This window comes from Lipotes vexillifer, unplaced genomic scaffold (assembly GCF_000442215.2).
Source record: "Lipotes vexillifer unplaced genomic scaffold, Lipotes_vexillifer_v1.1 scaffold49, whole genome shotgun sequence".
Taxonomy (NCBI): domain Eukaryota; kingdom Metazoa; phylum Chordata; class Mammalia; order Artiodactyla; family Lipotidae; genus Lipotes; species Lipotes vexillifer.
The window spans coordinates 4,321,832-4,349,651 of record NW_006790551.1 but is presented as its reverse complement, the minus strand read 5'-3'; the positions used below and the strand labels follow the sequence as shown (position 1 = coordinate 4,349,651).

General features: G+C 35.4%; 1 protein-coding gene across 4 annotated transcripts in view; it reads left to right on the top strand.

Moving 5' to 3' along the window:
* The window catches only part of PPP3CA (protein phosphatase 3 catalytic subunit alpha), a 299,920-nt gene that overhangs the window by 207,224 nt on the left and 64,876 nt on the right, over positions 1-27,820 (top strand). For all 4 annotated transcript variants that reach the window (XM_007463806.1, XM_007463808.1, XM_007463807.1 and 1 more), the window contains 4 exons: positions 14,772-14,896; positions 23,142-23,253; positions 24,280-24,425; positions 27,344-27,483. In XM_007463806.1, the coding sequence (XP_007463868.1) occupies positions 14,772-14,896; positions 23,142-23,253; positions 24,280-24,425; positions 27,344-27,483 (523 nt within the window). The remainder of the gene's footprint in view (positions 1-14,771; positions 14,897-23,141; positions 23,254-24,279; positions 24,426-27,343; positions 27,484-27,820) is intronic.

The window sequence follows — 27,820 nt, the reverse complement described above, 5'->3', positions numbered from 1 at the left end:
GCGGGCCTCTCACTGCTGTGGCCTCTCCCGTTGCGGAGCACAGGCTCCGGACGTGCAGGTCCAGCGGCCATGGCTCACGGGCCCAGCCACTCCGCAGCACGTGGGATCTTCCCGGACCGGGGCACGAACCCGCGTCCCCTGCATCGGCAGGCAGACTCTCAACCACTGCGCCACCAGGGAAGCCCGATCTCTTTCTCTTATTCTCCGTTTATTAACAATTTTATCAACACTGCAAGTCACTTTCCTTCAATTAAGTCTTCTTTGATAATATCAGCCGATCTTCATTTCCATAACTTCTGACTTTCTGTAAGACTTCTGTCTGTATCAGTAGTATTCATAAACAAGTTTCTAGCAGCAGAATCTCCCCTGGGGGTACCCCACCCCAGTGCGTGTGCGCACGCGCGCGCGCGCGCGCACACACACACACACACACACACACACACACACACACACACACACACACAAAGAAAAAACCCTACATGAAACTCCAAGGGATATAAACAATAAAAGTAGAGCTTACTGTAATAATGACCACAACACTCCTCATGTATCCTTCAGCTCTGCAGAACACATTTGAAGCCAATGTGTGACCTCAGCCACCCTGGTCTTTGCGTGGTCTTACTCTTCGCAAGGCAAAGGTCAGAAGTGGTCAGGATGATTTAGCACTGCTAAGAGGAAAATTACTTATTCATGAAACAGAAGGAAAGGATCATATTTGCCATGCCTGCCTCGGCAAATATTTTCAAGCCCCATGTTTTTGGCTTCTAACCACTTCCCGGGAAACATCCATAAGACACAGAGATTTTATCCCTATCTAATCCCTACTCATATGTGTAAGTCTTATATCCCAAGTATACTTTATATTTCATGAGGGAATTAATTGTGTTTATATTCATTTAGTATAAAATTATATATTATTCTTTATTTCATATTTGTATGAGCTTGTCTTCCCACCAGTTTGAAAGAATAATGACTGATTTGTAATTCACCGTAACACCTAACACATCAGAGATACTTATTAACTACCTGCTGGTTAAGACTGCATAAAATATCCTCGTTTATGAAGTTAGCTTTTGTTTGCGATTATAGACAGCTTTGTCCCATCTGAATTGTGAACTCTCTGTATAAAGCACCAAATCATCCTAGGAGAAATCAGTGTTCTTTTGTAAAAATGTAGTTGAATTTGTGATGTGACTAATAACAAAGACATTTCATATTTAAAAAGCCTCTGCATTAAGAACCTTAAAATTTTTTGTTTAAAATACATTAATAAGGAATATAGAAGATGGAAAGAGTTCTGGAAATTTAATGAAGTAGGTCTATAAGGAAATGAAACCTGAAGTTATGTGATTTTATAAAACAAACTTTTTCCTAGTAAAAGTCACCTAGTTAGTAATTCACCAAACACGTTATGAACGTGTTTTTCAGTTTTTTTATATTTTGTGAAGGGAAGGAAAAAGGTTGATTGATAATCCTGATTGGTCTTTTTAGCAATTCAAATATATAACAACATTCATCATTTCTAATTGATGAAAATTAAACTAAATCTGAAATTATAATTACTAATGAATCACAAGTTATGATGAGTTATCAGCAGCTATTTTCTGTTTTCAAACACCTGCATTAATTTGCCACGATGGCTCAGTTTATATGCCATATATAACATGTTAGGAAAACATGATTTTTGCATAATTTAATTAGTTATGTGTCAAATGCTAAAGAAACAAGAAACATGAGACATGATTCAGGCTCAAACTGGTGACAAGCACATATGTAAATGTACAGAATATACAAAGAAGTTATGGATGCTATGGTTTCAATCAATTTAGGTAACTGTGACCCATATTTATACTCATAAAATTAACAAAATTGATGGTTTGTATCATTGTGGAATACAATCAGCCCCATAAGAGAAGTCTTCAATTGAGTGAATATTAGTTCTGACATAGAAATTTGTGATAACCTAGTACAAGTTTTTAAAAATTTTAATTGATTCCCCTTTTGAATACATAAAACAATCTCTTACCCTTTCTTAATGAATTTGAAATTTCAAAATAAAAATATCATTACTAAAGGTAAATGTGAAGTATTTATAATTTGACTTTTATTTTTAGAAAAACTGTATATGTTCTTCCCTCTGTTAAGAATTTGACAGGGGGTAAATAGGCAATTAAATGATTTGCCTGGATGGGAGACCTAAGTCTTAAACCCATACTTCTTGACCATGAGTAAGTGCTCAGATGTTTCAGGATGGAGAGGGAAATACTCAGATGTCAGGAAGCCAGTACTTTTTCATGCCATTTTGTATATGTATGTCTTCTCAAGTGCGCTCTAAAGTTCTTGAGACCAAGTTCCATGCCTTCCATTTCTTCGTTGTCTCAGTATAATTGAACCCAAGTAAAAAGTACTCAGCCTTTGATGCTGTTTATTTATCGTTTTAATACAGCGCTTTTAGTAAATATTTCATATTTCAATGTTTTATTCACTTTTCCCCAGATATTCTGGAATATCTGCTTAATGAAAGGTAGACAAGGAAATGATAGATAGAGGAAAACCAGGCAGAATTAAGAAACAGGCTTATTGCCTTTGTCAGAATCATATTCCCGGAAATATTTTTTCTTAACTAATTTTCGAATCAATGTGTTCTAACATGTCTGTGTGGTTCATGTATTTTTAATAATCACTCAATTAAGAATTAAAAATCCTGTTTCCAAATATGCCCCACATAACAAATAAACATATGTTTTTGTTTTGTTTTGTTTTGTTAATATCTTTATTGGAGTATAATTGCTTTACAATGGTGTGTTAGTTTCTGCTTTATAACAAAGTGAATCAGCTATACATATACATATATCCCCATATCTCTTCCCTCTTGCGTCTCCCTCCCTCCCACCCTCCCTATCCCACCCCTCTAGGTGGTCACAAAGCACCGAGCTGATCTCCCTGTGCTATGTGGCTGCTTCCCACTAGCTATCTTTTTTACGTTTGGTAGTGTATATATGTCCATGCCACTCTCTCACTTTGTCCCAGCTTACCCTTCCCCCTCCCCGTATGCTCAAGTCCATTCTCTAGTAGGTCTGCGTCTTTATTCTCGTCTTACCCCTAGGTTCTTAATGACCTTTTTTTTTTTTTTCTTAGATTCCATATATATGGGTTAGCATAGGGTATTTGTTTTTCTCTTTCTGACTTACTTCACTCCATATGACAGACTCTAGGTCCATCCACCTCACTACAAATAACTCAATTTCGTTTCTTTTTATGGCTGAGTAATATCCCATTGTATATATGTGCCACATCTTCTTTATCCATTCATCTCTTGATGGACACTTAGGTTGCTTCCATGTCCTGGCTATTGTAAATAGAGCTGCAATGAAATTAGAACACTCCCTAACACCATACACAAAAATAAACTCAAAATGGATTAAAGACCTAAATGTAAGGCCAGACACCATCAAACTCTTAGAGGAAAACATAGGGAGAACACTCTATGACATAAATCACAGCAAGATCCTTTTTGAGCCACCTCCTAGAGAAATGGAAATAAAAACAAAAATAAACAAATGGGACCTAATGAAACTTAAAAGCTTTTGCACAGCAAAGGAAACCATAAACAAGACCAAAAGACAACCCTCAGAATGGGAGAAAATATTTGCAAATGAAGCAACTGACAAAGGATTAATCTCCAAAATTTACAAGCAGCTCATGCACCTCAATATCAAAAAAACAGACAAACCAATCCAAAAATGGGCAGAAGACCTAAATAGACATTTCTCCAAAGAAGATATACAGATTGCCTACAGACACATGAAAGAATGCTCAACATCATTAATCATTAGAGAAATGCAAATCAAAACTACAATGAGATATCATCTCACACTGGTCAGAACGGCCATCATCAAAAAATCTACAAACAATAAATGCTGGAGAGGGTGCACTGTTGGTGGGAATGTAAATTGATACAGCCACTATGGAGAACAGTATGGATGTTCCTTAAAAAACTAAAAATAGAACTACCATATGACCCAGCAGTCCCACTACTGGGCATATACCCTGAGCAAACCATAATTCAAAAAGAGTCATGTTACCAAAATAAACGTATGTTTTTACTGATGAAATGGTAGCACATAATCTGTCTTTCTTTCCATCAGGTCATTTAAGTATCATGGGTTGGGAATAGCACTTATTAGCCTTGTTTACTTACTAGTAGACATAAATAGAGCTGACTACTTGAAAGTCAGTGGTAGGTAAAAACCCTTTTATGAATATCCCCACTGCCTGTAATTGCCAAATTAGTGATAAATAAGTGGACTTTAGAATTAAATATCATTAGCTTGCTTTCCTTGAGTTTTAAAAATATTAAAAACAAAATAATCTTTTAAATCGTCAAAATTTGATGAGTATCGTGACAAGAATAAGAGATGACTCACTTTTTTCCTACTCAGAAGATTTTTCTTAACCGAGTTTTCCAGAAATCTAAGAAGAGTCGTTTTTTTGAAAATCCATTTGGTGAAATACCTTACATTTCTTCTATTTACCGTGTCACTTTCAGCTTTTAAAACATTACTCCCATTACACAGCCAAGGAACAGAGTGGTCTTGTAAATGAGCTCTGCTACAAAAGAAAATGAGGCTAACTGGAAACTCGTCATGGTGCTGTTACTGGCCGAGAGATGGGTAATATCACTAAAGCCATTTGGAGATATTTCCACTCTTAAAAAATGGAAATTGTGGAACATGAGGCCTAGTCTATTTGATTTCAGGCTTAACAGCTTTCAACATATGATAGCATACATTTGGATAAGAAGTGGAAGAAAATAGAACGACTTTTTGTATGTTTTATTTATGGCTACATTGACTACAGGAACTGCAATCATCTGTCTAAATCTGGCAAAGATATTTCATAGGTAGACAACCTCTGGAATAGTGGCCACATCTGCCATTTCCCTTTGTGTTAGTGCATTCTGTGTGCCACAGCGTGCTGAGCCTTTTTTCCCCCCTTATATTATTTCATTTAATTTTTAAAAACTTATTTTAAAAAGGTTTATTATGAAGCCCCTTATAGATGAGCCATCTGAGGCCTCCTACACAGATTAAGTTTTTTGTCCTACTTACACAAATGACGATTTATAGGGCAAGATAGTCAAAGCCTAAAGAATTGCAGTAAAAGAGCATAGAGTGTGACTGTATAAGGAGGAGATTGGGAAAAGCATATTAGAAGAGCCCATGCTTTCTTGAGATGGTAAAGCTGATTCAGGGAGAATTAATGAGAAAATGGTTAACTAAAAAGCCACAGCTTACTGATTAAGGTCAGTCAGGAGGAATACACATACAAAGCAAAAACTCACAAACAGCAGTTACGAAACTGAGCACTTTAGCTTCATAGACTGTGTTCTCAACCGTTACACGCTACTGCCTCTCACCCAGGAAGAAATAACATGTCCAGGAAAAAGCCAGAATTGAAAGTGTACTGTGGCCACAGTTCCCAGACAATTAAAAGAACAAAACAAAACATAAAAACACCCCTCCAGAAATACCAGTTTGGAAGACCTAAGATGGGAATGCTAAGGCATAGATCTATAACCCCTGGTCTGATTACCATAGTGAGAGCCCATTTTTTAGGGTCCTGGAGGGAGTTCATAGGATCTGAAACCTGGCATCAGTATTTCAAAAAGTGAAGGGAACAATTTCTCGTTTATTAATAAATATATATAAGTACGTAAGATATCAAGTTTATTTATATTTGGCTGAAATTATATCATCTCATCGTTCATCCAGTACTCTTTATTGTCTGGTGATGACAATCAAGGGTGTAGTGAACTACATAATGTAAGTAAATCCACATATCAAATAACTGATAGTTTCCAGGACTGATCAAACTTGGACATATGAACATAATGATGACCAAATTTAAATAACGCTATAAGTATTGTACATATTTACTTACTGTTATTATTTACTACTGTCACTGCCATGACTGTGACTTAAAATAATTCCATAATGTTATTATGAATCTTTAACAGTTAGGCATTTTGTTAAAATCTGGATTGGTGCTGAAATGGAAAAATAGTGATAATAGATGGAACAAATACATTTTTATTCAATAGATTAAGTTCTTCCAGTAAACAAAATAAGAAAAATCTCGATAGTGAGAAAACTCATCTTTAAGATAAGAAATAAATATGTGTTTCAATCATTGATTTTTCTGCTGATTGGGATCAACAGTGGATTTACCATGGTACTGTGTATGCTTGGTCCTTCTATAAAACAGTTTAAAAATGCAGACTCTTCTAATTTCTTTCCATGTAATTATAGTTATAAACTGAGATTTAGGGGATTCGTGAAGTATTCATATTTAGTACTGGATTGTTGTGATTTTATTATCTATTGTAATCTACAGTATATCCCATTCTTGTTTTTTCAATTGTCCTGTTACATTTCTCATTAACGCCGGTTAACAGTTTATCTTTGTAAAAAAGCATCATAAATATAAAGAAAATGTTTGAAATTATTGCTGTTAATCTTCACTGGTGCTGTTATTGTTTTGTATTTAATTTCATTACTGACATTTCAAGGATTTTAAAAGAAAAAATATAGTTTTTAGGAAATTTTAATTATAGACTTTTCATTATCATTTTATACTATCAAGCCATGGTTAAGAATTCATATTTTGTATTTTATAAAGTACCCAATACATATTTAACATTTGAAAAGTAATATTCATTATGGGGAAAATATTAATTATTTTGCAGTATACCTCTTTGATGAATTAGACCCCTGTTGTTTTTTTCTTGGTTAGTTTATTTTACAGTTGATGAAGATCTCTAGATGTATAGTTAATGCTGTAATGAAACTCACTTTTATCTCAGTAATTGCCTGATTTCAGAAGTTTACACATTCTGCTAATGAATCACACATATTCGGGCTGGCTGGTTTGTACTTGAACTTATCATCCACTAAAGTTACATAAGCCTGGATGGTCTACAGGGGGAAACAGATACGTACTTGTGGTACCCACTGTGTTTAACATCTAACAAAACCTCTAAATGCAAGATCGTTCTCTGCAAAATTGCAGATTTTGGAAAAGCAAAAGGTGTAGCAGATAGAGGATTCAAAAACCAAGCCAGTAAATTAATAGGTTAATCTCCTCATGCTGAGAATTATATATAATATTACTTCCTTAACATGAGAACTTTTATTGTCTTGGAAAAATGTGTCTATTATGGAAAAAAAATTGGGTTGCAGTAAATGAAGTTGAAAGGAGAGTGGAATTCTAATGGTGAAAATTGCTCAGCAATTCAGTAATGTCTTCTCTAAAAGAAAAATTACAACCTGTTAGTTTCATGTGAACTGGAAAAACGTGTAGAGGTATTTATTCTACTTCATGCACGTCTTCCACAATGATAGAAGCCAGTATTTTGGAGGAACTAAAAGATCTTTATAGAAAAATAAACAGTGAGTCAAGAATTAAAAGCACTTGACTTCTAAATCATAATACTGATGCAATTTTGGAATGCCAGTCCATAAAAAAATCTATTTTCACCTGCAATGTATTATTTCACTGATTTGTTGTTGTTGTTTTCTGTAAGCATTCTTTAAACTGGAATTCTATAACATTATAAAAATTTTGCTTAGTGTCAGTACAAAGTGGACCCAATGATTTTCTTTGGATTTACTTTAATATAGGCAAGTAAACAGGGCCAAATGCATAAGTCTGAGCATTAGTTCAAAGCTATTCTAAGTAGTTTTATATGAAAGTATGTATTTTTATCTTACGTTTCTTTATATGTCTTCCACTCTGGATGGCAGCTGTAGCAGAGTTCTTTTCAAGCTATCAGTTGTGTAGCAATTATACTGACACTTCATCCTAATATGTTCAGTGCATTCTACTGTTTACATTTTCTAATGTAGCGATTTAGTTGCCAATGTGGATTTAGAAAACAATGGAATTCTTTGAAAAAAAATTAACTTATAATATGAGTATACTTATTTGCAGAATCACTAAATTGATTTAGACATGCATACTTGATTACACATATAACGTATGCAGGGTTGTTGTTTTGAGCACCTTTTCAACAGAGAGTTAGCAATACTTCTGTTAGTCTGGAGATGCAAGGCCTAGGCTTGGTCCTGGTTGTGCTTATCTTTCTAACTTGTCCTCCATCCTTGAGATTATTTTCTCAAGGGTCTGTTTGTCCTCAATATGCTGGCCCTTATCTTCTCTCCTGAGCAGTGTGCCAGTTCTAGGGACTCTTAGACTCGCCCTGTGACTGATTCGTTGTCTAGTTTGTAGATCCCAAGAGCTTTCTCAGCTAACTACAAAGAGCCCCTTGTTCCTGCCCCAGCTGTTTATTGCGTTTCTCTTTAGCACTACTTTGCTGTAATCTACAGTGAGTAAAGTCTTGACCTTGTTTAATGACTCCCTAACTGCTGCACTGACCACTAATCTCCAAATACTTCCTCCTTTGTGGTAGGTGGCTTTACACACACACACACACACACACACACACACACACACACACACATTTAAATTAATGTTTATATTTATATATACTTTAACCTCCTAAGTCTGTGATTTCAAAGTTTAATAACTGGCTCTCTAGCAATGATATGAGAAATAAAAGCTGTTTCCTTCCCTAAAAAACAAAGACAAAGGCTTTCTGTATGTTTTCTAGTTCCCCCTTTAAAATTCTGTACTCCTCTTCAGAAGCCTTAGATCAAAAGTTACTGAGACCATTCTTGTGTGAGAATCATTTCCAGTAAACTTTTATTTACTGTGGGTTAAGAGTTACTGGGGGAGGGAAGCAATATTAAAAGGCAATTACTCAAAAGTAATTGTTTGCTTAGGTATTACTTAGTAGTTGGTTATTTAGGCATAATTTTTGTATTTCCTGATAGTAGACGAGAATGAGGAAATAAATGTGTAAGCATTGCAGGATGTTGATCCCTCTTGCACCATTTGGTTGTACTGAGGATGTTAGAACAGCCAGATTCAAAACCACTTAGTCACCTGACTTAGAGAAGGGACCAAGGAGAAGATAATGGCAACCTTACCACCTTCTCAACAAATAGATTCAACTGCTCCGTGTACCTGGTAGTTCTTACTTGTCCAGTATAAAAAGAAGTGGAGGACTGCATCAGGTTGCTAATGGCTGAGGGTAGCAGTGGTCCAGAGAAAAACCCATATGCTTTCTTTCGTTATCTTTGATGTGTTAATTTCATTAAATGCCATAACTATACATCTTTGATGGAAATATATACAATTCTGGTAATAATCTATTGAAGATATATATATTTTTGAATGTTCAGCCAGATGGGTGGATATTTCATAGAGACTAGGAGTGCTTTTATTACCTGTACTGTGTTCCTATGTTTTTGGTGCTTTTTCAGTATCGTAGGTCTCTTAGAGCTAGTGCCTAGTTGAGTTCCTGCCTGCCAGCAGTGTTTCGTTGGAAATGAGAAGCAAATAATGGGAAGCTAGGGGAATATGGGAAGCAGGAGTATTTGGTGAGGAATGAGCTTGCCTTGAAGGTAGAATAGAACTTGTCAAAGCCTGGTTGTTCTAGAAGTGCTGTTAAAGCCAGTGACATTGAAGATGAAAGGACCTAGCCTCGTGGGGAATTAGAGGCTGTGAGCAGCCAAGCAGATGGTTTGCCTCATTAGCTGACATTTGTTGTACTTTACTTCTCTTTGGACACCAGTGTGTTAGGTACCCAAGAGAATGGAAGGTGCGGACCACGGCATTACAAAGAAGGAAGGTTACCTGGCTACACTTTTCACTTACCATCATGTGGAAGTACCCTTCCCTCTATGTGATGCCCTGGCCCTACCCTCCATCCTCTTGGGTACCTAAGTGTGGATATACCTCAGTATGGAGACCACTTTCTTCCTGATGTTGGATATTAAAATAGTAAATGTTCCCAAATATTAGGACTTTGGGCTAAATCCTTTATCTGAAAGCTGCAATGCACAGGGCCTAAGCAATAGCCACATTCAAATGCACAAGTAAATTTGCTCTTTGTCGTCACCTTTGTTAGATTCATTCCTCTATCCTAGGCTCTATCAAACAATCACTTCAATATTATCCTTTCACATAATAGGAAATCCCGATCTCACACCAACCTGGAATTAGCATCGAACAAAGTTGCCTTTCCAGTGTGTATCTCCCCCACATGTGAACCCTGTGAGGGGAACTGCACAAGCATGCAGAATGAGGGCTGAGTGTGCCAAGACAGAGGGTCAAAAGCCTAGGTCTGTTTAGTCTTACTCTCTAGATAAGAGTCATCGAAGAGCTTGTTATAAATCTGCATCTCTGGAGATTCTGATTCAGGACCCAAGAATCTGTAGTTTCAAAAGCTCCCCAAGTGTTACTGATGTAGAACCAGGTAAAGAAACCACCATAAACTGTGTGGAGTTCCCACATTCTCCCCCAGTCTTGCTGCACACTAATTCGAAAGCTGTGACTTAAAGACTTAAAACAGGCACCATCTCAGACCAGTTGAAGACCTTCAGCTTCCACCAAAGCAAACTCCAACTACTGTCCAACTCTGTCAATCCCAAGGGCCCCTCAAAACCTTGACGTCTTAGTTAATGGATTTCCAAATTCAGCACAGCACAGGCCCAGTGGAAGAATCCTAGGGTAGCACATTTCTCGTGTACCTTTTGGGTGGTAGGCGCTATTCTCCACCTGGTCAGTGAACCAGACTGACGGCTTCACGCAGGCTATAGTCCTCGTGTAGGTTATGTTCCAATGGGAAGAATCAGGGAAGAAACAGGCATGCAGATTAATAAGCTAGATCATTCCTGAGAGTAATAAGTAGGATGAAGAAAGTAAAACAAGTTAATGGGAAGAAGAATGATTTTAGAGAGAGGTAGCTCCTTTATAGAAAGACCTCCTTAACACTGCTGACATGTAGCTGAGACCTATTGGATGAAAAGGAGTCAGCCTGTGAAAATACAAGAAAGAAACGTGGCTTATTTGAGATAGAGAAGACTGGCATCTAGTGAACAAGAAGGGCAATAGGATGGTGACTAGATAGATAGATAGGTGGATGATTTTTTTTTAAAGTTAAGTAGCTTTAACTTAAACTGACCTGGGAAATCCTTAAATCTCTTAATAAAAATATTTCAATTTTTGGGGTGTATTTTATTTGAACTACTGTTTTCTTTCATTGGGCTTTGCATATTTTTTATGATTGTATGTGCAAGTTGCTTTCCTTTGCTGGACATTGTCATAAGAGGTCCTTACTGTAAAAGTATGATTTGAATTGTGTGGCTGGTCTAAAGTAAAGTCAGTGATGATGTACCCATCACACAAGTAACTGAATTTCAGGGTATTTTGTTTTCCATGCCAACTTTACAGCAGTTGCTCTCTGCTGTTTTATATCGTCAAGCCAAGACCCAATAATTGTGCTGATCTTGTAAATCATTGAGATTCTCTCTTATCACAAAGTTACTGTAGGCCAAAAAGAAGAGCTTACTTTTCAGCTTTTATAAAATTGCATTCACAGTAATGTACTTCTGTAGTCCAACAAAAGTTATCCATAATGTTTGCATTGTCTAGAGCCCATTTATTTATAATATTGTGTAGTTCTGGTTGCCAGATTATGCTACAGTTGTATGTCAGTTGCTAAAACCACTTAACTCCAGACCCGTGGTCCACAGCCTGAATTAATGTCTTGATATTTATCATTGACATGGAGGTATAAAAAATAATGATCCTTGAATTTTCAGCCATGGCCCGGAATTGAAATGGAGGAATCAAAAATGAAAGAGAGGATAGGAGGGGAGGGAATGGTGAAGAAGATGCTTCAGAATGCCTTTCACTCCTCCTTCCCCAACCCCAAGCACCAGAATCCCATTCTTTCTGGTACCTTGATATTTTAGATACAACTGTTTTGAAATGCCACTTTGATATAACATTTATCAAGTTCATATCAGGTTCCAGGAACTATCCTAATCCCATGACATTATTAATACCTTTAATTCTCTCAATAGCCCAGTAGGGTAAGGTACCAATATCATCCCATTTTATAGATGAATACATTGAGGCTCAGAAAAGTTGAGTAACTTACCCAGAAGCACTCAGGTAGTAAATAGGATTGGAGCCTGAGTGTCTGGCTTCAAAGTCTAGGTCGTTAAATGCTGTACCACACTGCCTCTAATAGCCTTAATACTACACCCATTTTGACTAGGGGACCTTTTAATAATAGCCTAAAAATATGATTATTAGACTTGCTACTATAATACAAATTCCAAATAATGTTTGAATCCTCCATCCTACCCCATCACCTGGCTTCATGTTTTCCCTGAGCCTTACCCCATAATTGACCCTCTGATAGGATCCTATCCCTCTGATAGGATTCAGGATAGAGAGAGGGACAGTGGCACAGAAGTGTCCTGGTCACAGGCGTTCACATTTGACAGGGCTGCATCAGTTCAGCTGAAACAAAGCACCCTGCTTCATACTTTCTTTCCCTGAAGTTCCTTCCTTCAACTTCTGAACTTAATGGAGGGCATGTAAAGAAAGGCTTGGTTTCCAGCCAAACCTTTTTTGTCTGTAATTTCTGGATTGAAACATAACATGACAGGTGTAAAAATGCCTGCCATTTGAGAGAAACCTGTGATAAGTAAGCCATACCAACTGTAATTTCAAGGGATAAGTCAGTGGAAGATGAATTATCTTATTACTTATTAACTAATAAGTTTATCCTTGCCTTCTTAAAAATTTAGTAATACAAGGTATGCTAATTCAGTTTTCTAAATGGATTTATTATTATTATTAGTCCACTTAAATTTTAAGAATTGTTTTATTATCTACTTATTTTTATTTTATTATTATTATTAATATCAGTTTTCACAGCTCTAAATGCAGCATGCAAGTCTCCCCAAAGTGGGTACTGGCATCTGTACCCGGCAGTGTTTGAACCACGACACTTCTTGCTCTTTATTTCTTTCCCTTTGGTTAAAATACAGTATATGACATGTCTCTCACAAACCAAATTCCTCATTAGGCCAGGATAAGGACCCGTTTGCAAAATACTCAACTGTAAGAATAAAAACGATTATTTATAAACAGCTTTCTAGTATGATATTATTTCAGAAGTGGAAGAATATGTTTCTGGTATTTGTACTGTGTATCTCTTGCTCATGAGAGGGAAGAAGCTATGGGATTGGAGTTTGCAGAAAGAATGCCTTAGCAGTTATAGCTCCTTGTAATTTACATCTGTTTTGATAGGTTCTAAGATTTTTGAGTGTAGGTATTCTAAAATAGAGTCCACCTGTACCTGTTTCAGGCTTATAGAACTCTGGGTCCTTAACTAGCTGTTCCTTGATGGTAAGAATGGGGATTCATAGGACATTTTTATTCACCCATTGTTTTATAGTTTTTTTCATCAATCAACTCCTTGGACTCATTTTTCTTTCTATCAGCTTTCATCAGATAAAGGAATGAGGTTTAAAACATTTCAGCTTGCTTGTGATTACAGCATAAGAATGTGTTAAGATAGCATCCTTTGGCCTCTTGATTTCCTATTCACTGATAACATTCATTCTATGAACCTCTTATCATTAAAGAAACAGCCACATCGCGTTCATCATTCAAGCATAAAATTGCCTTAAGGTAGTAAATATATACACATGTATAAACCATATAAATGTCAAAGATATTATAACCTGATGGTTGACAGCAAAAGCTTTGAATTAGACAAATCTGAATTAAAACTCGGTATCGTTATTTTTTTTTTTTTTTTTTCCTTTCCAGTTCAGTTCAGTTGTATCATTCTTTTTTTTTTTGCGGTACGCGGGCCTCTCACTGTTGTGGCCTCTCCCATTGCGGAACACCCCGGCCGGGGGCACGACCCCGTGTCTCCTGCATCGGCAGGCGGACTCTCAACCACTGCGCCACCAGGGAAGCCCATATCATTCATTTTTAACAGTGATCTTGCCTAGCCACATAACCATAATGGAGATAATATTTATTTTTTTAGGGCTTTGAAAGTAGTAAATGAAATAGTAAGTGCTGAATAAGGGGTTTTAAAAAGAGAGACTACATAGCTTTTTTAAGAATTTTGGTTTAAAAGAGAAGGTGAGAAAGTTAAGAAATGTCAATTCCCAGTCATTATTTATACAGTTTTACAGGATGTTTTTCATTTCACAATTTAAAAAAAATTTTTGACATTTGATACCAGGGTACATCTTACAAAAATGCTCTTTTATAATATAAATTTAAATTAAATTGGAGTTTTTTCCTTTCTCAGTGGTACATAAAATAATGATGTGTTTTATAATTGATGGCATTTTAGAGTCAATGAAATACAGTTTTTATAACGGGTATCAAAATTTCCTTTTCTTCAGGAGTCAATAACATGTAGTAGGTACATATTTAGACTGAGTATATAGATTATGTCAAATTTCTGAACCTCTCTTTGACTAATCTGCAAAAGGAAATCCTATCCCATGACTATAAAATGTGTAGAAATCTCTTAGCAGAGTGTTTGGTGCAGAATTGTTAAATGTACAACAATAATAACCAGTATTGTTATTATTATCTTTATTTTTCCAGTTAATCTGTGAATTGGTAGAACTGGATGCAAAAACCAGGTCTGCCACCAATTAAGTTTGGAATTTCTGTCTCACTTTCCTGTTTTGCAAAAGAACGTTTTGGCTAAGATGACCTCTAAATTCCTTCTGGTTCTAAAATTTTGTAATTTTACTGTCTAATTCAGAGTCTTAACAAAATGTAACCATCAGATGAATTTTCTTTGTTTCTTTCAGTTTGCGGGGACATCCATGGACAATTCTTTGACTTGATGAAGCTCTTTGAAGTGGGCGGATCTCCTGCCAACACTCGCTACCTCTTCTTAGGGGACTATGTAGACAGAGGGTACTTCAGTATCGAAGTAAGTCTGCATCATTTCTTCTTAGCTGCTCAGTAATGGATCAACAATATCTTAGCAAAATAAAGTGGTATATGTATTGCCTTAAGTAAATCCCTAGTCTTTAACAATGAACTTTAATACACATAAATGTGTGGGATATTCCATATCCTGTTTTCCGTTGATTCTCATATGCTTTTTATTGCATAGAAATGCCAAGGAAATGGCTCATAGTAAGATTTTGCCTTTCGTATTTTTTATAGATTTGCAACTTTGCAAAACTTGCATGATATTTGACATTAGATAATTCTATCTCCTGTTGAGACAATGAATCAAATTTGATTAAATAAGCAGGAATGTGTTTGCCTGGTTATGGCTTATAATTATGAGACAATAAGTTATTTTTGTAAATTGATAGTCAAGTGCATGTGTGTGTGTCTGCATTTGTGTGTATGAGTCTGTATGAGTACACTGACAGCTGCTATATTTTGTCTTTTTTGGCACCTGTCATCTAACTAGGGTAATTTGTCAAAATCATTAGTTAAAACAAAACAGATAACCTTTGAGTAGAGGTTCTTCCTCAGCCTCCCAACTGCATCTGCTTCAGGTAAGTAGAAGTTACGTTCAAAATAAAGACAAGGCTCTTGTTTCATTCACATGTTTTCTCTTTCTATTGCTTAACATGGTGTTTTGTACATAGAAATGACTCGTCAAATATTTATTAAAAGAAATAGTTTGAAATAAGAATAAGTTTTAAAGAATCAGAGCTCATGCTATAGTAGCTGACATTATATGTGCTCTTGGAAATAATGCGTTAAAAAGGAAAACAGTTATTCTTAATTAAAGAGAGAAATCAGATTTACTGAAGTCTCATACCAATGTCATACATTCATAACAATCATTTATTAAAGAGATTCTAGGTTTTTAAATTTTCATCATAATATTTCATTTATTATAGGAATATTTAATGTTAAAAAACATGTCACTCCTAAATGGCTTTTGTTTTTAAACTATTATACTAACTTTTTTGGGGGGGTGGTTATTCAATTCACCTCCCATCATTGACTATGCATATATGTATATATATATATATATATATATATATATATATATATATATATATATATAGCCCACCAATATATTAATCACATTTAAGGATCTCATTTAAAGATCACGTATTTCTTAATCATTCATGGGTAAGAGAGGGAGGGGTGGTGTTGGTATATAAGTCCAAAAAGAGGAGTACATTTAGGTATTTCTTCCATGTATATGCACTGTAATTAGGAGAATTTAAAGGAATATACATCCTTGCTCTCTAGAAACCCAAATCTATGTAGGAAAATATAACTGTAAAAAGCTTTATAGAATAAGAAGCCTAGAACAGATGGTTCCAGGATTCAATTATTATTTGAACTGATTATTAAAATCTTGGGATAAAAAAGGTACAGAAAATAATTACCATTGGAATATAGATGTTTGGGAGAATATCGGCATATATGGCTGGGGTTAGAAACAAAAAACAAGTAAGATTTAACTAGGAGGGAAACTGAAGTGAGAAAAGTACAGAGGAAGAAATTAGGAAACCTTATAAACCTCATTCATGGGTTAACTTGACCAACATGGCAGAGAAGTGTGACTGAGTACAAATTTTGTAAGAACTTTGTATCACATTAGGGCTAGTAGGCTAGTATCTGCCAAGAGTAAAGGGGAAAAAAAAAATTAAAAAAAAAAACCATAATGGTGGTTTGAACAGGATAGAAGTTTATTTCTCTCTCTAGTAAAAGCTCATAGATGGGCGGACCATGGCTGGTGTGACCCCGCCTGGTGCCAGGGCCCAGGGTCTCTGCCTTATTGATCTGATGTGCGTGGCCTCGTTACATAGTCAACCTCATGACCCAAGACTGCTACACCAGCTTCATCCCTCATATTCCCACATTACATGCAGCTAAAAGGAAAAGGAGGAAGAAAAGGGTATGTCCTCTCATTTAAGGATGTTTCCCGTAAGTGGCACTGTTACTGCCCGTGGGCCAGAATTGGTTTACCTTGCGGTATATGATTTCCGTGTGTAGCCAGATTTGAGAAAGACTGCTATAAACAGAAAACTGTAATGGGAGATGAAGAGTTTCTGCTACTTCCTTTAAATTAGGGTCATGTGGAAACTAAGTAAATATTTTAAAAAATTATTTTAGTAACTTAAATTTATCTTATTCATTTAATATTTATATGCTCCTATGGAAGGTTCTGAGGATAAATGAAATCGGTGTTCTCCTTTTCTTGAAGCCCACCTTCTAAGCAAAGAAAGGCAAAGACTCTCCTGTTGGGAGTGATTATATTTTCTTAATCTTACCAGTCTATTTACCTTTGATTTTTTTACGCGAAGAGTTCAGGCTTCTGAATCTCTGGCCTCAAATCTTTTGAAACTTCCCAAACTCTCTCTAATTAGAGCTCTTTAGAACTGTTTCCTTAAAGAGGTTGCAAAGCAGTAATCACTGGTTCCTCAGTAGATTTTTATTTTGGTCTACAATTAATCTAGATTTTTGAACTATGAAAGTTGTGGTACTTTATGTAATATGTACCTTCTGCAATTCAAGCAAAGAATCAAAGTCTGAAACCAAATGTTGGTGAAATATCGAGTGCATGTATCATAGGACATTTAAAAGTTCTGAGATGCATATATCAGAGTCCCCATCTTCAAAAACACCTCTTTAATTCGACTCTAGAAGTCTGGGAGTTTAGCCCCGGGGACTTACCACATACACACAGAAATGACAAAAGTGTGATGGCCTCAGAAGTAAAAATGATCCATTTTGATTAGACCGTGACCTTTGAGGGGTTTGAGAATGGCTCAGTGATATCACCCTATTTAAAATAGAACTGATATTTATATAAAGTATACTTACTGAAGATACTGTGAGGCTTCGTATTGTGGATTAAGGAAGCTGACATTGTTTGCAAGCTGGAAATGGTATTGTTTGCCTAGTATAAATGATCTCATTTATTCCTCACAACTCTTCAAGGAACATGTGAATGTCTTTCTTTTCAGCATGCAGAAACCAAGGCTCAGAGAGAGTCACACACATAGTAGATGGCAGTGCCTGGATGCAAAGTCTGTGCTCTTTCCACTACATCCCATACCTTGGCCATATACTTACGAAACGAACCACAAAAAATGCACACATCAGTGATGCAGGCACTGATACACACTCTTCGTATATAATATATATATTATATTACACATTCTATAATATAATATATATAACTCTTTGTATATAATATAATCTGAAGGGAAAAACATTAAATATAAAATATTCTCTTTGAGTATCCTGTTGGTTTAAGAAAAATTCTAAAATGAGAGCTCAGTTTTCCAGCGTGTACTATCCTAACAGGCTTCCTGATTCATCTCAGTAATTCAGAGTTCCACTGCAGGAACTTTGGCTATTCTCTGGGCAAAGAGGAGCAGTTAAGTTTAATTTTTATGAAATCAGCTTTGAAGAGTAGATTCAGATTTCATATAGTCTCATCTGGGTAGTATTTACCGGCACTGGGTAGTGTGCTCTGGGCAGTACATGGAGTTCATTTTATACACTCCCTCCCCGCCTTTCCCCCCATCTTCTTTTGCCAAGATTAGAAATCGTTCCCCACAAAGTTAGCCCAAATGAAACAAACAACCTTTTGAGTAGTGATGAAAGAGATAATTTTGCCTGGGGTAATGATTTGCCTCACACCAAATACCATCCTCTTTCTCATGATGGCGTTATGCTACCTAATCTCTTTGATCAAGGCTATGTGTACATATATACTGATAGTTTCGTGTCTGAGTGTGTTTCTCTGAGAATGCAGGGAAAAACTCAGAATTGCAAACAAAGGCACACACAACTGTTTCTTCTATTCACTTCCTCGGGCTCCCTTTCTAGCCATTCTGCCCTGCAAGACATTGCCTTGAGCTTAGAGAGCTGTGCCCCTGCACCAACGACTAGATCTCAGCCCGGGCCTCAAACACCTTTAAGCAGGAAGAGTAGTTGTGTTTATTAGCTGTAAGCTCATAGACTAGAACGAACCACAGCACGTCAGGCAATGTTCCATGCTTCTGCATGAGAATAACAAGCAAAGGGTACAGCAAGCAATGTTAGGTGACAGAGTGATGCCACAGACATGAGGAAGAAATTGTCTGGCTGTCTCCCTGCAGCCAGTCGTCCTTATAGTGCATTGCTACGTCCCACTGCTGCTTCTATGTGTGCTTGTCAGACCAGGCGAATGATGTCTTAAAGGAGCAGTATTTGACATTTTTTCAGGAGTTTGGATCTTTTCCCAGCCAATGCATATCCCTCACTTTACCGTCCTGTGACTGAGAGACAGCACTTTTGATTAGAATGTTTCACAGCATGTATAGTTATTTTAGGGAGCTGCTTGATATATATCTGAAGCTGTATATATGTGTTTTTTACTTCTTGCTTCCTCTTTTACATCCTTCTTTACTCCCCTATACAGGTTTTTAAGAATACACATCATTAAGAGGCATAAATTACAAAGTAAAGAACTGCACTGCTATTATCAATGAGCCAATTAGACTAATGAAGAAAATTATATCCTTAGTGCTGCTTCATTGGGGAAGCTAAATAAGAGAAAACTATGTCTGCGATAAAAAATTAAGAAAAAGATACAGGATGCTCGATCTTTCATATTGACTAAAGCAAACTAATTTTAGATCGTAAATATCTGTTTAATTATTTAGAGTATGACGGGAAAGATAGTCGAGGTCCAGTTGAAAGTGATTAGTGCAGTTAACTTACATCTCACCCTGCAAAAAAGCCAATGGAACTTGCCTCTCTATTTCTACTTTAACCAATTAATCCAGGGAAAATTTTATTCACATTAGCCATCTGATACCCCATGGACAAAAATAACCAATTATTTAACTAATTTTTCTTTCACTGTTCATTAAATGGGATAATTTTTTTACGTGAGACTTTTCTTTTTTAAAAGAATATCAGGTTATAACTTTGTTCAAGATCTTTAGCTCTCCAGAATGTTAGAACTTTAGATGGCAAAATAGTTACCAGCAGGACAATGTTGTGCTTGGCAGTGCTCTCCCACCAGATGTTGAGGGTGAAGCTCCCGGGGCTCCACTCTCCAGTCCACACTTGCCCTGTCATTTACCATGCCACTTCTTCCATATTGGCTGCATTTGTGGTTTTATTCAGTGTTTGGGAAGATATTTTATTCTTGCCACAGGGGAGAGGGAAATAAAATGTGGAAAGCGGATTCTTATTTTTAGGGTACTCGAGCCAAGAATTTGGAAATTGAGTTTTCTTTTCTCTAGCCTTGTCTTTTTACTTTTCTTTCCTCCTCCCTCCCTTCCTTTTTCTCTGTCATCTCTCTCTCTCTCTCTCTCTCTTTCTCTTTCTCTGCCTCCCCCAATCTCTCTCTACTTCCCCCTCCTTTCTGACTGCCTTCCTTCTCATTTACAGGAAAGAGGCTCATGTTTCCTAAACTCCTGCTACATGCAGGGTGCTTCACATCCATTACATAATAAGGGACATGAAATGTGTACTGAATCATTTAAAAGGTAAATAGGTATGATAAGGATACCACAGAACCTTTGAGGTTTCAGTTATGAAAGAGCTATAGTAATCAAGACTAAAGGTGATAAAGTCATGTGCTAATGTCAAGACAGGATCTTTAACAGATGGCATAAAAAGAAAATATGGGCCCTAGAATGTGATTCCTCTAGTAGTATTTGAGTGGGGTTAAAAAATTGTATTTTAGATTTTTGTTGGAGAGATTATAGCTTTGCTTTAAAATAAATTGTTACAGGCAAAACTGATCTAAAGAGTTCGGAATTGTGGTAACATTTTCCAAAGGACATTGATTTGGGAGGAGGCACAAGGGAGCCATCTGGGTGCTGAAATGTAACTGAATCTGGGCAGAGGTTTCATGGGAATATACATATGCAAAAATTCATTGACCAGTACCTTTAAGATAGATACATTTCACTGGATATAAGTTATACATTAGTGAAAACAAGAAACAAAGAAAACCTTTTAAAAAAGTAACTACAGAGTAGCCAAAACACATATTCTCTCCCCCAATGTATGCATTAAATACAACACATTAAATACAATATAATTTTTAAAAGACTTCACATACCCATCCCATTCCTATTCCAAATCAAACATCCAATGTTAACAACCTATTTGGAAAAATATTTTTATATAATTTAATTTATATTTTAAATTTATAATTTTAAATTATTTATAATATATAAACAAAACATACATATGATAAAATCTTATAAATTTTAAATTTAGAATAGTTCTCTCATTGACATTAATAACAGTGTATAAATATCATCTCTGAAATGTGAGACAAGCTTGATAATACACACTCCTTTTACTAGAACATTGTAAGTGCACCTCTAAACCTGATACATAGCAGTCAGAGACTCATTGAGCCATGTACACGTATCAACAGATCATAATCCTTCAATACAGGCCAGTTTGGTCAACTTCTCAGAAATAGTGCTATCATCTTTCACATGAACTTTAGGTAATAACTATAAGCAGAAAATGGTAATTATAAAATTAACTGATGTAACATATATATGTAAAATTTGATATCAGCTAATTATTTTTTGTTTATTCAGTCATAATTACAGTGCAGGGCAGTATCTTGCTTGAACAACTCAGGAATACATATTTTTTCTGATAGTTAGTATTTTCTTCAAAACTTGGACTATATATTCAAACATTTATTGCCACTCATTTAATAAATTATCACATGAGCTGACAGAGATGATTATTGTTCACAGGTAGCACCACAAATGAATTGCCAGTAGCTTTTCCCTGTGGAGATTATCCGGCATACCTACTATATGTTGGAAAACTCATTATTAAAATGTAAATATTGTTTCAGTTTTGGTTTTAGATTTCAGTAACCAGAATCAGACTTTTGTCTCAATATTTTTCTGGTTCTCTAACATCTTAACTTTCGGAATAAAGTTCATGAGGATAAAAAAGCATATACTTGTTTTCAGTGTGCTCTTCTCTTCCCTGGGGATTTTTCATGAATGCTATTTGAGAATAGCATTTAATGAATGAATGAAATTTAATTTAATGAATGCTATATGAAATTGATGTTACTACTTGAGTATCCCAGTTATCTTAATTCACACTCCAGGAAGACTGTGTTGGTGTCGGTTGATTCCAAGCCTGGTGAATTTATACTTGGCCCTCATTTTTATGCAAACTGTAATACCCAAGTAATTAATTTGAGAGTTTTAAGGTTTATGAAATGTTTCCCCTAGCTATCAGCAGCATATGTAGTGAGATTCCCTGGCCTTCAGTTTATTTACAATTATGTATAAAACAAAAAGCTCAAGGCTTTAAATACCAAAGGCACTGAAATGAAAGACGAGATAATGGGAGAGAAGAGAAGTGAAGGAGAGAGCATAATGGAAAATAGATACAGGGACTTTCCTGCTGGCGCAGTGGTTAAGAATCCGCCTGCCAATGCAGGGGATACGGGTTCGAGCCATGGTCCGAAAGATCCCACATGCCGCGGAGCAACTAAGCCCGTGTGTCACAACTACTGAGCTCACGCGCCTAGAGCCCGTGCTCCGCAACAAGAGAAGCCACCGCAATGAGAAGCACGTGCACCACAATGAAGAGTAGCCCCCACTTGTCGCAACTAGAGAAAGCCCACGTAGCATTGAAGACCCAAAGCAGCCAAAAATAAAAAAATATAAAATAAATAAATAAATTTAAAAAAAAAAGAAAATAGTTACAATCCAAGTCAGCCTGAGCTTGTCAATGTTTGTTTCTAAATTTTGTGGTGCCTTTCCTTTCTAATTCTCCCATTTCTTTTACCTAATTTGTACAAAATAATTACCTTTATAAAGAGAAGTGACTTTATTTTATTTATTAATTGTCTATCACATTTCTTCTCATACTTTGACACAAGTATATTTTCATTTTTAGTATATTTTCATTCGGGCTTTTCGCAATAAACTCTATGCAGTCCATTGTTTTCGTGTGGTGTCTAGATCTCCAGTGCAATGTTTATACTTTAGTATAGATGAACCTTGGCTCTGTACCAAAGTAATGTTTTCTGTTTGATTTTCAATATCTTCCATAAAAGAGACTTAGCCTTTTGGGGACTTTTGGTCACAGTAGTGCATTTGGTTCATGTCTTCCTGATATGTCAGCCAAGGTATGTGTAAGTATAATGGAAAATATTTATTTTCATATTATTCTTTTTTTTTTTTTCTCAGTGTGTGCTGTATTTGTGGGCTTTGAAAATTCTTTACCCCAAAACACTGTTTTTACTTCGTGGAAATCATGAATGTAGACATCTAACAGAGTATTTCACATTTAAACAAGAATGTAAGTATACTTCAGGCTTCTACATTTAACATCGTATGCGCTAAATAGTGATTTTAATCCATACAAAGAGCGTATTACAATATGATCCCTTGCTTAAAAGTCAGAAATTCAAAAACTGACACTATATTATGTCATTCCATTTTACTTTCTGAGCATGGTCAATTAAGAGAATTCAGAATTTCTTTTTAAATTATAATTTTTTATAAAGTGATATAAAAATTCAAATTAATATTTGATGTGATTTAGCCTAAGCAGCAAGTGATGATATTATTTTTTTAAATAGTCAGAATACTGCTCTTCAGGGTAATCCTACTCTTTAATCTCAAATCACTCAGTAAAAACAAATGGAGGGCAGATTCAACATTGAGCCTCTCTTTCTGGACCCAGTAGATTTACCAGCCTTGAGTGGATTTTACAAAATTAAAGACGACTTCTTCCTTTAGAAATAAATACTAATCATTTTCCTCTTCTCTTAATTTTCCTCATTGTCCTTGGAAGTTTAAATTTCTCTTTGTCATTTAGTCCTATTTCAATGGAGCATAGAGACTTCTCTCAAAACATTAGATATAAGTCAATAAAGGAAAAGTAATGTGCAGTGATTTAGAAACAACTTTGGAAACTTTCTTGCAATCTGCTTTTCTACAAGAACATTCAGGAGAATCAGCCAGTTTTGTGTCCTCTTCTGTTGGTCTCCTAGTTGCTGTGGGCTTTTTTTTTTTTTTTAATACACATCTGCAGATAACTAGCAGGGATAAATGTATACAAAAATTCTCACCTCTCTTACACAAAAAGTAACTAAAAACTGTCAAATATGGAAGGACAAGAAAAATTAAAAATAGTAGATATAAAGATTAATATATAACTTTAAAAAGTCTTCTTTAATCACATTTGGAACTTTGCATGTGTAGTTATATGCTAATATGATTCCGGAAAGAAAACATTTTTTTAAAAAACCTATTTTTATGAACCAAATCCTACCTGTAAAATCATAAGAGTAAGTAGTTGGTTTTTAATCATATATTAAAGGTAAAATAAAGTATTCAGAACGCGTATATGATGCCTGCATGGATGCCTTTGACTGCCTGCCCCTGGCTGCCCTGATGAACCAACAGTTCCTATGTGTACACGGCGGTTTGTCTCCAGAGATTAACACCTTAGATGATATCAGAAAAGTAAGTTCTGTTATTTTCCAAGTCTACCATTTGGTGTCTTTCAGTAATAAATGCAAGGCATTAATTTCCCTGTCTTTATCACTAATTTGATACTTCTGAATGAAAATGATTTAAAGTGGTCATAAATCTCTTTTTTTTTTATCTAGAAAGAAACATATATTTATACTTGGAAGAGTTTTCATCTCAGAAACCTCAAGGTTCATTTTACCATGTGATGTGTCATTAGAAATACTAAATATTTGATCACTAAAATATATATATATAATATATATATATATATTATATATATATATTATATATATATATATATATAATATATATATATATATTATATATATATATTATATATATATATATGTATGCCTTTTCATTTCTCCTTGGCTTGTTTCAAACAATGCATTGTATATTCGTGGTATATTACAGTTAAAAGATGTTGCTTTCCTCTTGGGAAAATATCACAACTTGACCTTTAAAATGTGTCCATATTAGCATTTTTTTTAAGTCTAACAATTTTCACGGCTTAAAATTTTAAAGTAACAACCTAACAAAGGCTATGATGCTATTTTATTGATTGTACTTAGTGGCAAGTTGAAAAACAGTTGATTTTTTTTGAGGTATTTTTCTACTTAATTTAACATTAGATCTTACTGTTGTTTTGGCCAGCAAAAAGATGAGTTAGAGTGAATGTGGGAATATCTCTTTCATGAGAAAATGTAGTATAGGATAGTTTTTTGTAGTGGAAGAGACAGTCTTTTATTTCGTTGATTATGCTCAATATTCTTTTAAAATTTCATTGGTTTTTAAAGAAAAACTATATTTAAGTAAGTAAAACAGTCAAATTCTATGTGAATACTCTATCATTAAGGTCCAAGTCTTCAAATGTAAAAATAATATTGTATTTACTTTCCCGTTAGAAAGGAAATTCATGGTTTTTATTTTTTAAATTAAACAAAAATACATTAAATAAACCTTTGTTTCCTGCTCTGTGTGTTTGTGTCCTTTTTTATAAGACACCATTACACGTCTGCTTCTGGTGTTCTGTAGCACACAGAGGATTGATATTTGCTTTATATTTCAAGTTCTATAGAGATAGGACATTGAAGTGTAGTCATGGAGTTCAAGTATAGAGTGGTTCACTTTCTGCATGAATGTAACCACTTTATTCTTCTAGAGTCTGATGGACTCCTGAAATCAGTAACTAAACTTCTTATCATAAATTATGTAGATTTTTAAAATATGCTCTGCTATCCTTAGGACTTTGTTTCTGGCAGGTTTCAGATATTATGTTCAATTTTCGTATTTGTCATTACACTTTGGACTGAGCCATAAAGTGATTTTTATGTTTGCGTTTGCCATATGTCAGTTAGAGTTTCCACCACACTTACTTTAATTAACTTCAGAGTTGTTTATTTTCACAGTAGATGGTATTAATTTCAGAATGCATTTTATAACTTTTCCAGAATAAATTCTGTATTCTGGTTGCCTTACCAAAGCTCTAGCTGGGAATTCACATTAATCAGGAAGTCTCCCCTCATCTACTTTTCTATCCCAAATAATCAGTTCTTGCTTCTCAGAAAGAAATTCTGTATTTTTATGGATAAGCATTATTTTTCTTGTATGAATTGTTCCAAGAGCATAAAGTATTTAAATTATCTTAAGTCTAAGTTTGCAATGAATATTTTATGTATAGTATAATGGTTGAAATATAGAGGGTCTTATCTTATTGAAGTTTTTCATTGGGTGTTGAAAAAGTGAAATATTGCTTCATTCTTTTTAGATATTAGTAAAAAATGGTGTGTAGCAAAACCATTATTTACATCGCCTTTTATGTCTCAGAAAAAGAGAGAATTTGATAGGCTGTCAGACTTATATATTCACCTGTCCCTATGGGGTTTTTTTAAATATTAAAGTATTGAAAATGGAGAATATTGGTTCTTAATGGGTTTTCAAAGCTGTTTTATGCTTTTTTTCAAGAGACTCCATAATATCTGCTAACTTCACCCAAGATCCTTTAATTGTAGTCAAATCAGGATAAACTATAACAAGGTGACAGTGTTATAAAATTGTTGGTGAAGTGTCATTTCCAGTTACTGTATTGCTCATAGCTTCTAAAAGTACCATTTTAAATTGAAATATGACTTTGCTAAACATTTATAGCTGGAAAATTGGAAAATGGATTTCATATGAGGACTTAAGGTAAAACTATAAAGCTTAGAACTGTGAGCTGAAGAATGACCAGCTAAATTGGAGTTCATTTTACTGCTCATTGTTAAGATGGTTTGTACCCAGTAAAATGACTCCAGTCATCTTGGACTTTAATTAGAAACTTAGATATGCCCTAATGAGTGAATATCCAAAATGTCATATAGCAAGTAACTACTCTTAAAATGAAAGCCGTCTGTTCTCAAAATTATACTGTTGAATATAAACACCGTAAATCGTTCCCCATCCTCATTTCTAAATCACAGTTTAATGGAGGCAGTAACAGAAATTTCCCCAAAGGTAAAAAACAAAAGCCTCTCCTCAAGAAATGAAACACAGTTAGAGTCACATCAATTGGTAATAACTAAAACACTAGGCTGGATAAAATAAAAAGGAGAGAAAGACGGAGAGGAAACCAGGAGAAAGGAGAAACAGAGTAAAGAGTGGGAATTAAAGAGGCAAGAGGGAAGCAAAGGGTGAGCTGAAGGCAGATAGTAAATGAGTGTCAGGAGGAAGAAGGAAGGAAAGTTCGAGAAAGGTGAAGAATAGAAGAGTGGGGAGGAAGGAGCACAGGTCAGGAGAGACGTAGGGGGCAGTTCACGCTGCGCTGTGGCTGGGCAGCAAATGTGGGTACTGCAAAATGCTGGTTTCTTCTATTTCTGAATTCCAACTTTCCAAGGATTAGTATTTTGTTCTCTGTCTTCTATTTTTCTTAGTTAGACCGATTCAAAGAACCACCCGCTTATGGACCTATGTGTGATATCCTGTGGTCAGACCCCCTGGAGGATTTTGGAAATGAGAAGACTCAGGAACATTTCACTCACAACACAGTCAGGGGGTGTTCATACTTCTACAGGTGAGGACGGAGAGCTCCAGCTTGCCTCTTGGAGCACGTGACATTCGTTAACTGTTGTTATTCATCAGTCCATGTATTTGATTTAGTTATTATGTGCGTATAACGTTTCTAGGAAGCAAGTACAAATGAAAGGTTCGCTTTGATAGCCTGGTTCAAATGGGTTCTTAGACCTTGGAGAATAAAAATATAAATAAATAAGTAGATAGAGAAATGAATGTATCTATATAGGCATATAGATATAATATCTGTGAAGAATAGAAAAGGCATAAAAGTGGCAAGTGGCTTCAGCAGCTGGAGAAGGTGGTAGGTAGGGTTTAGTAGACGATTTGTTCTGTTT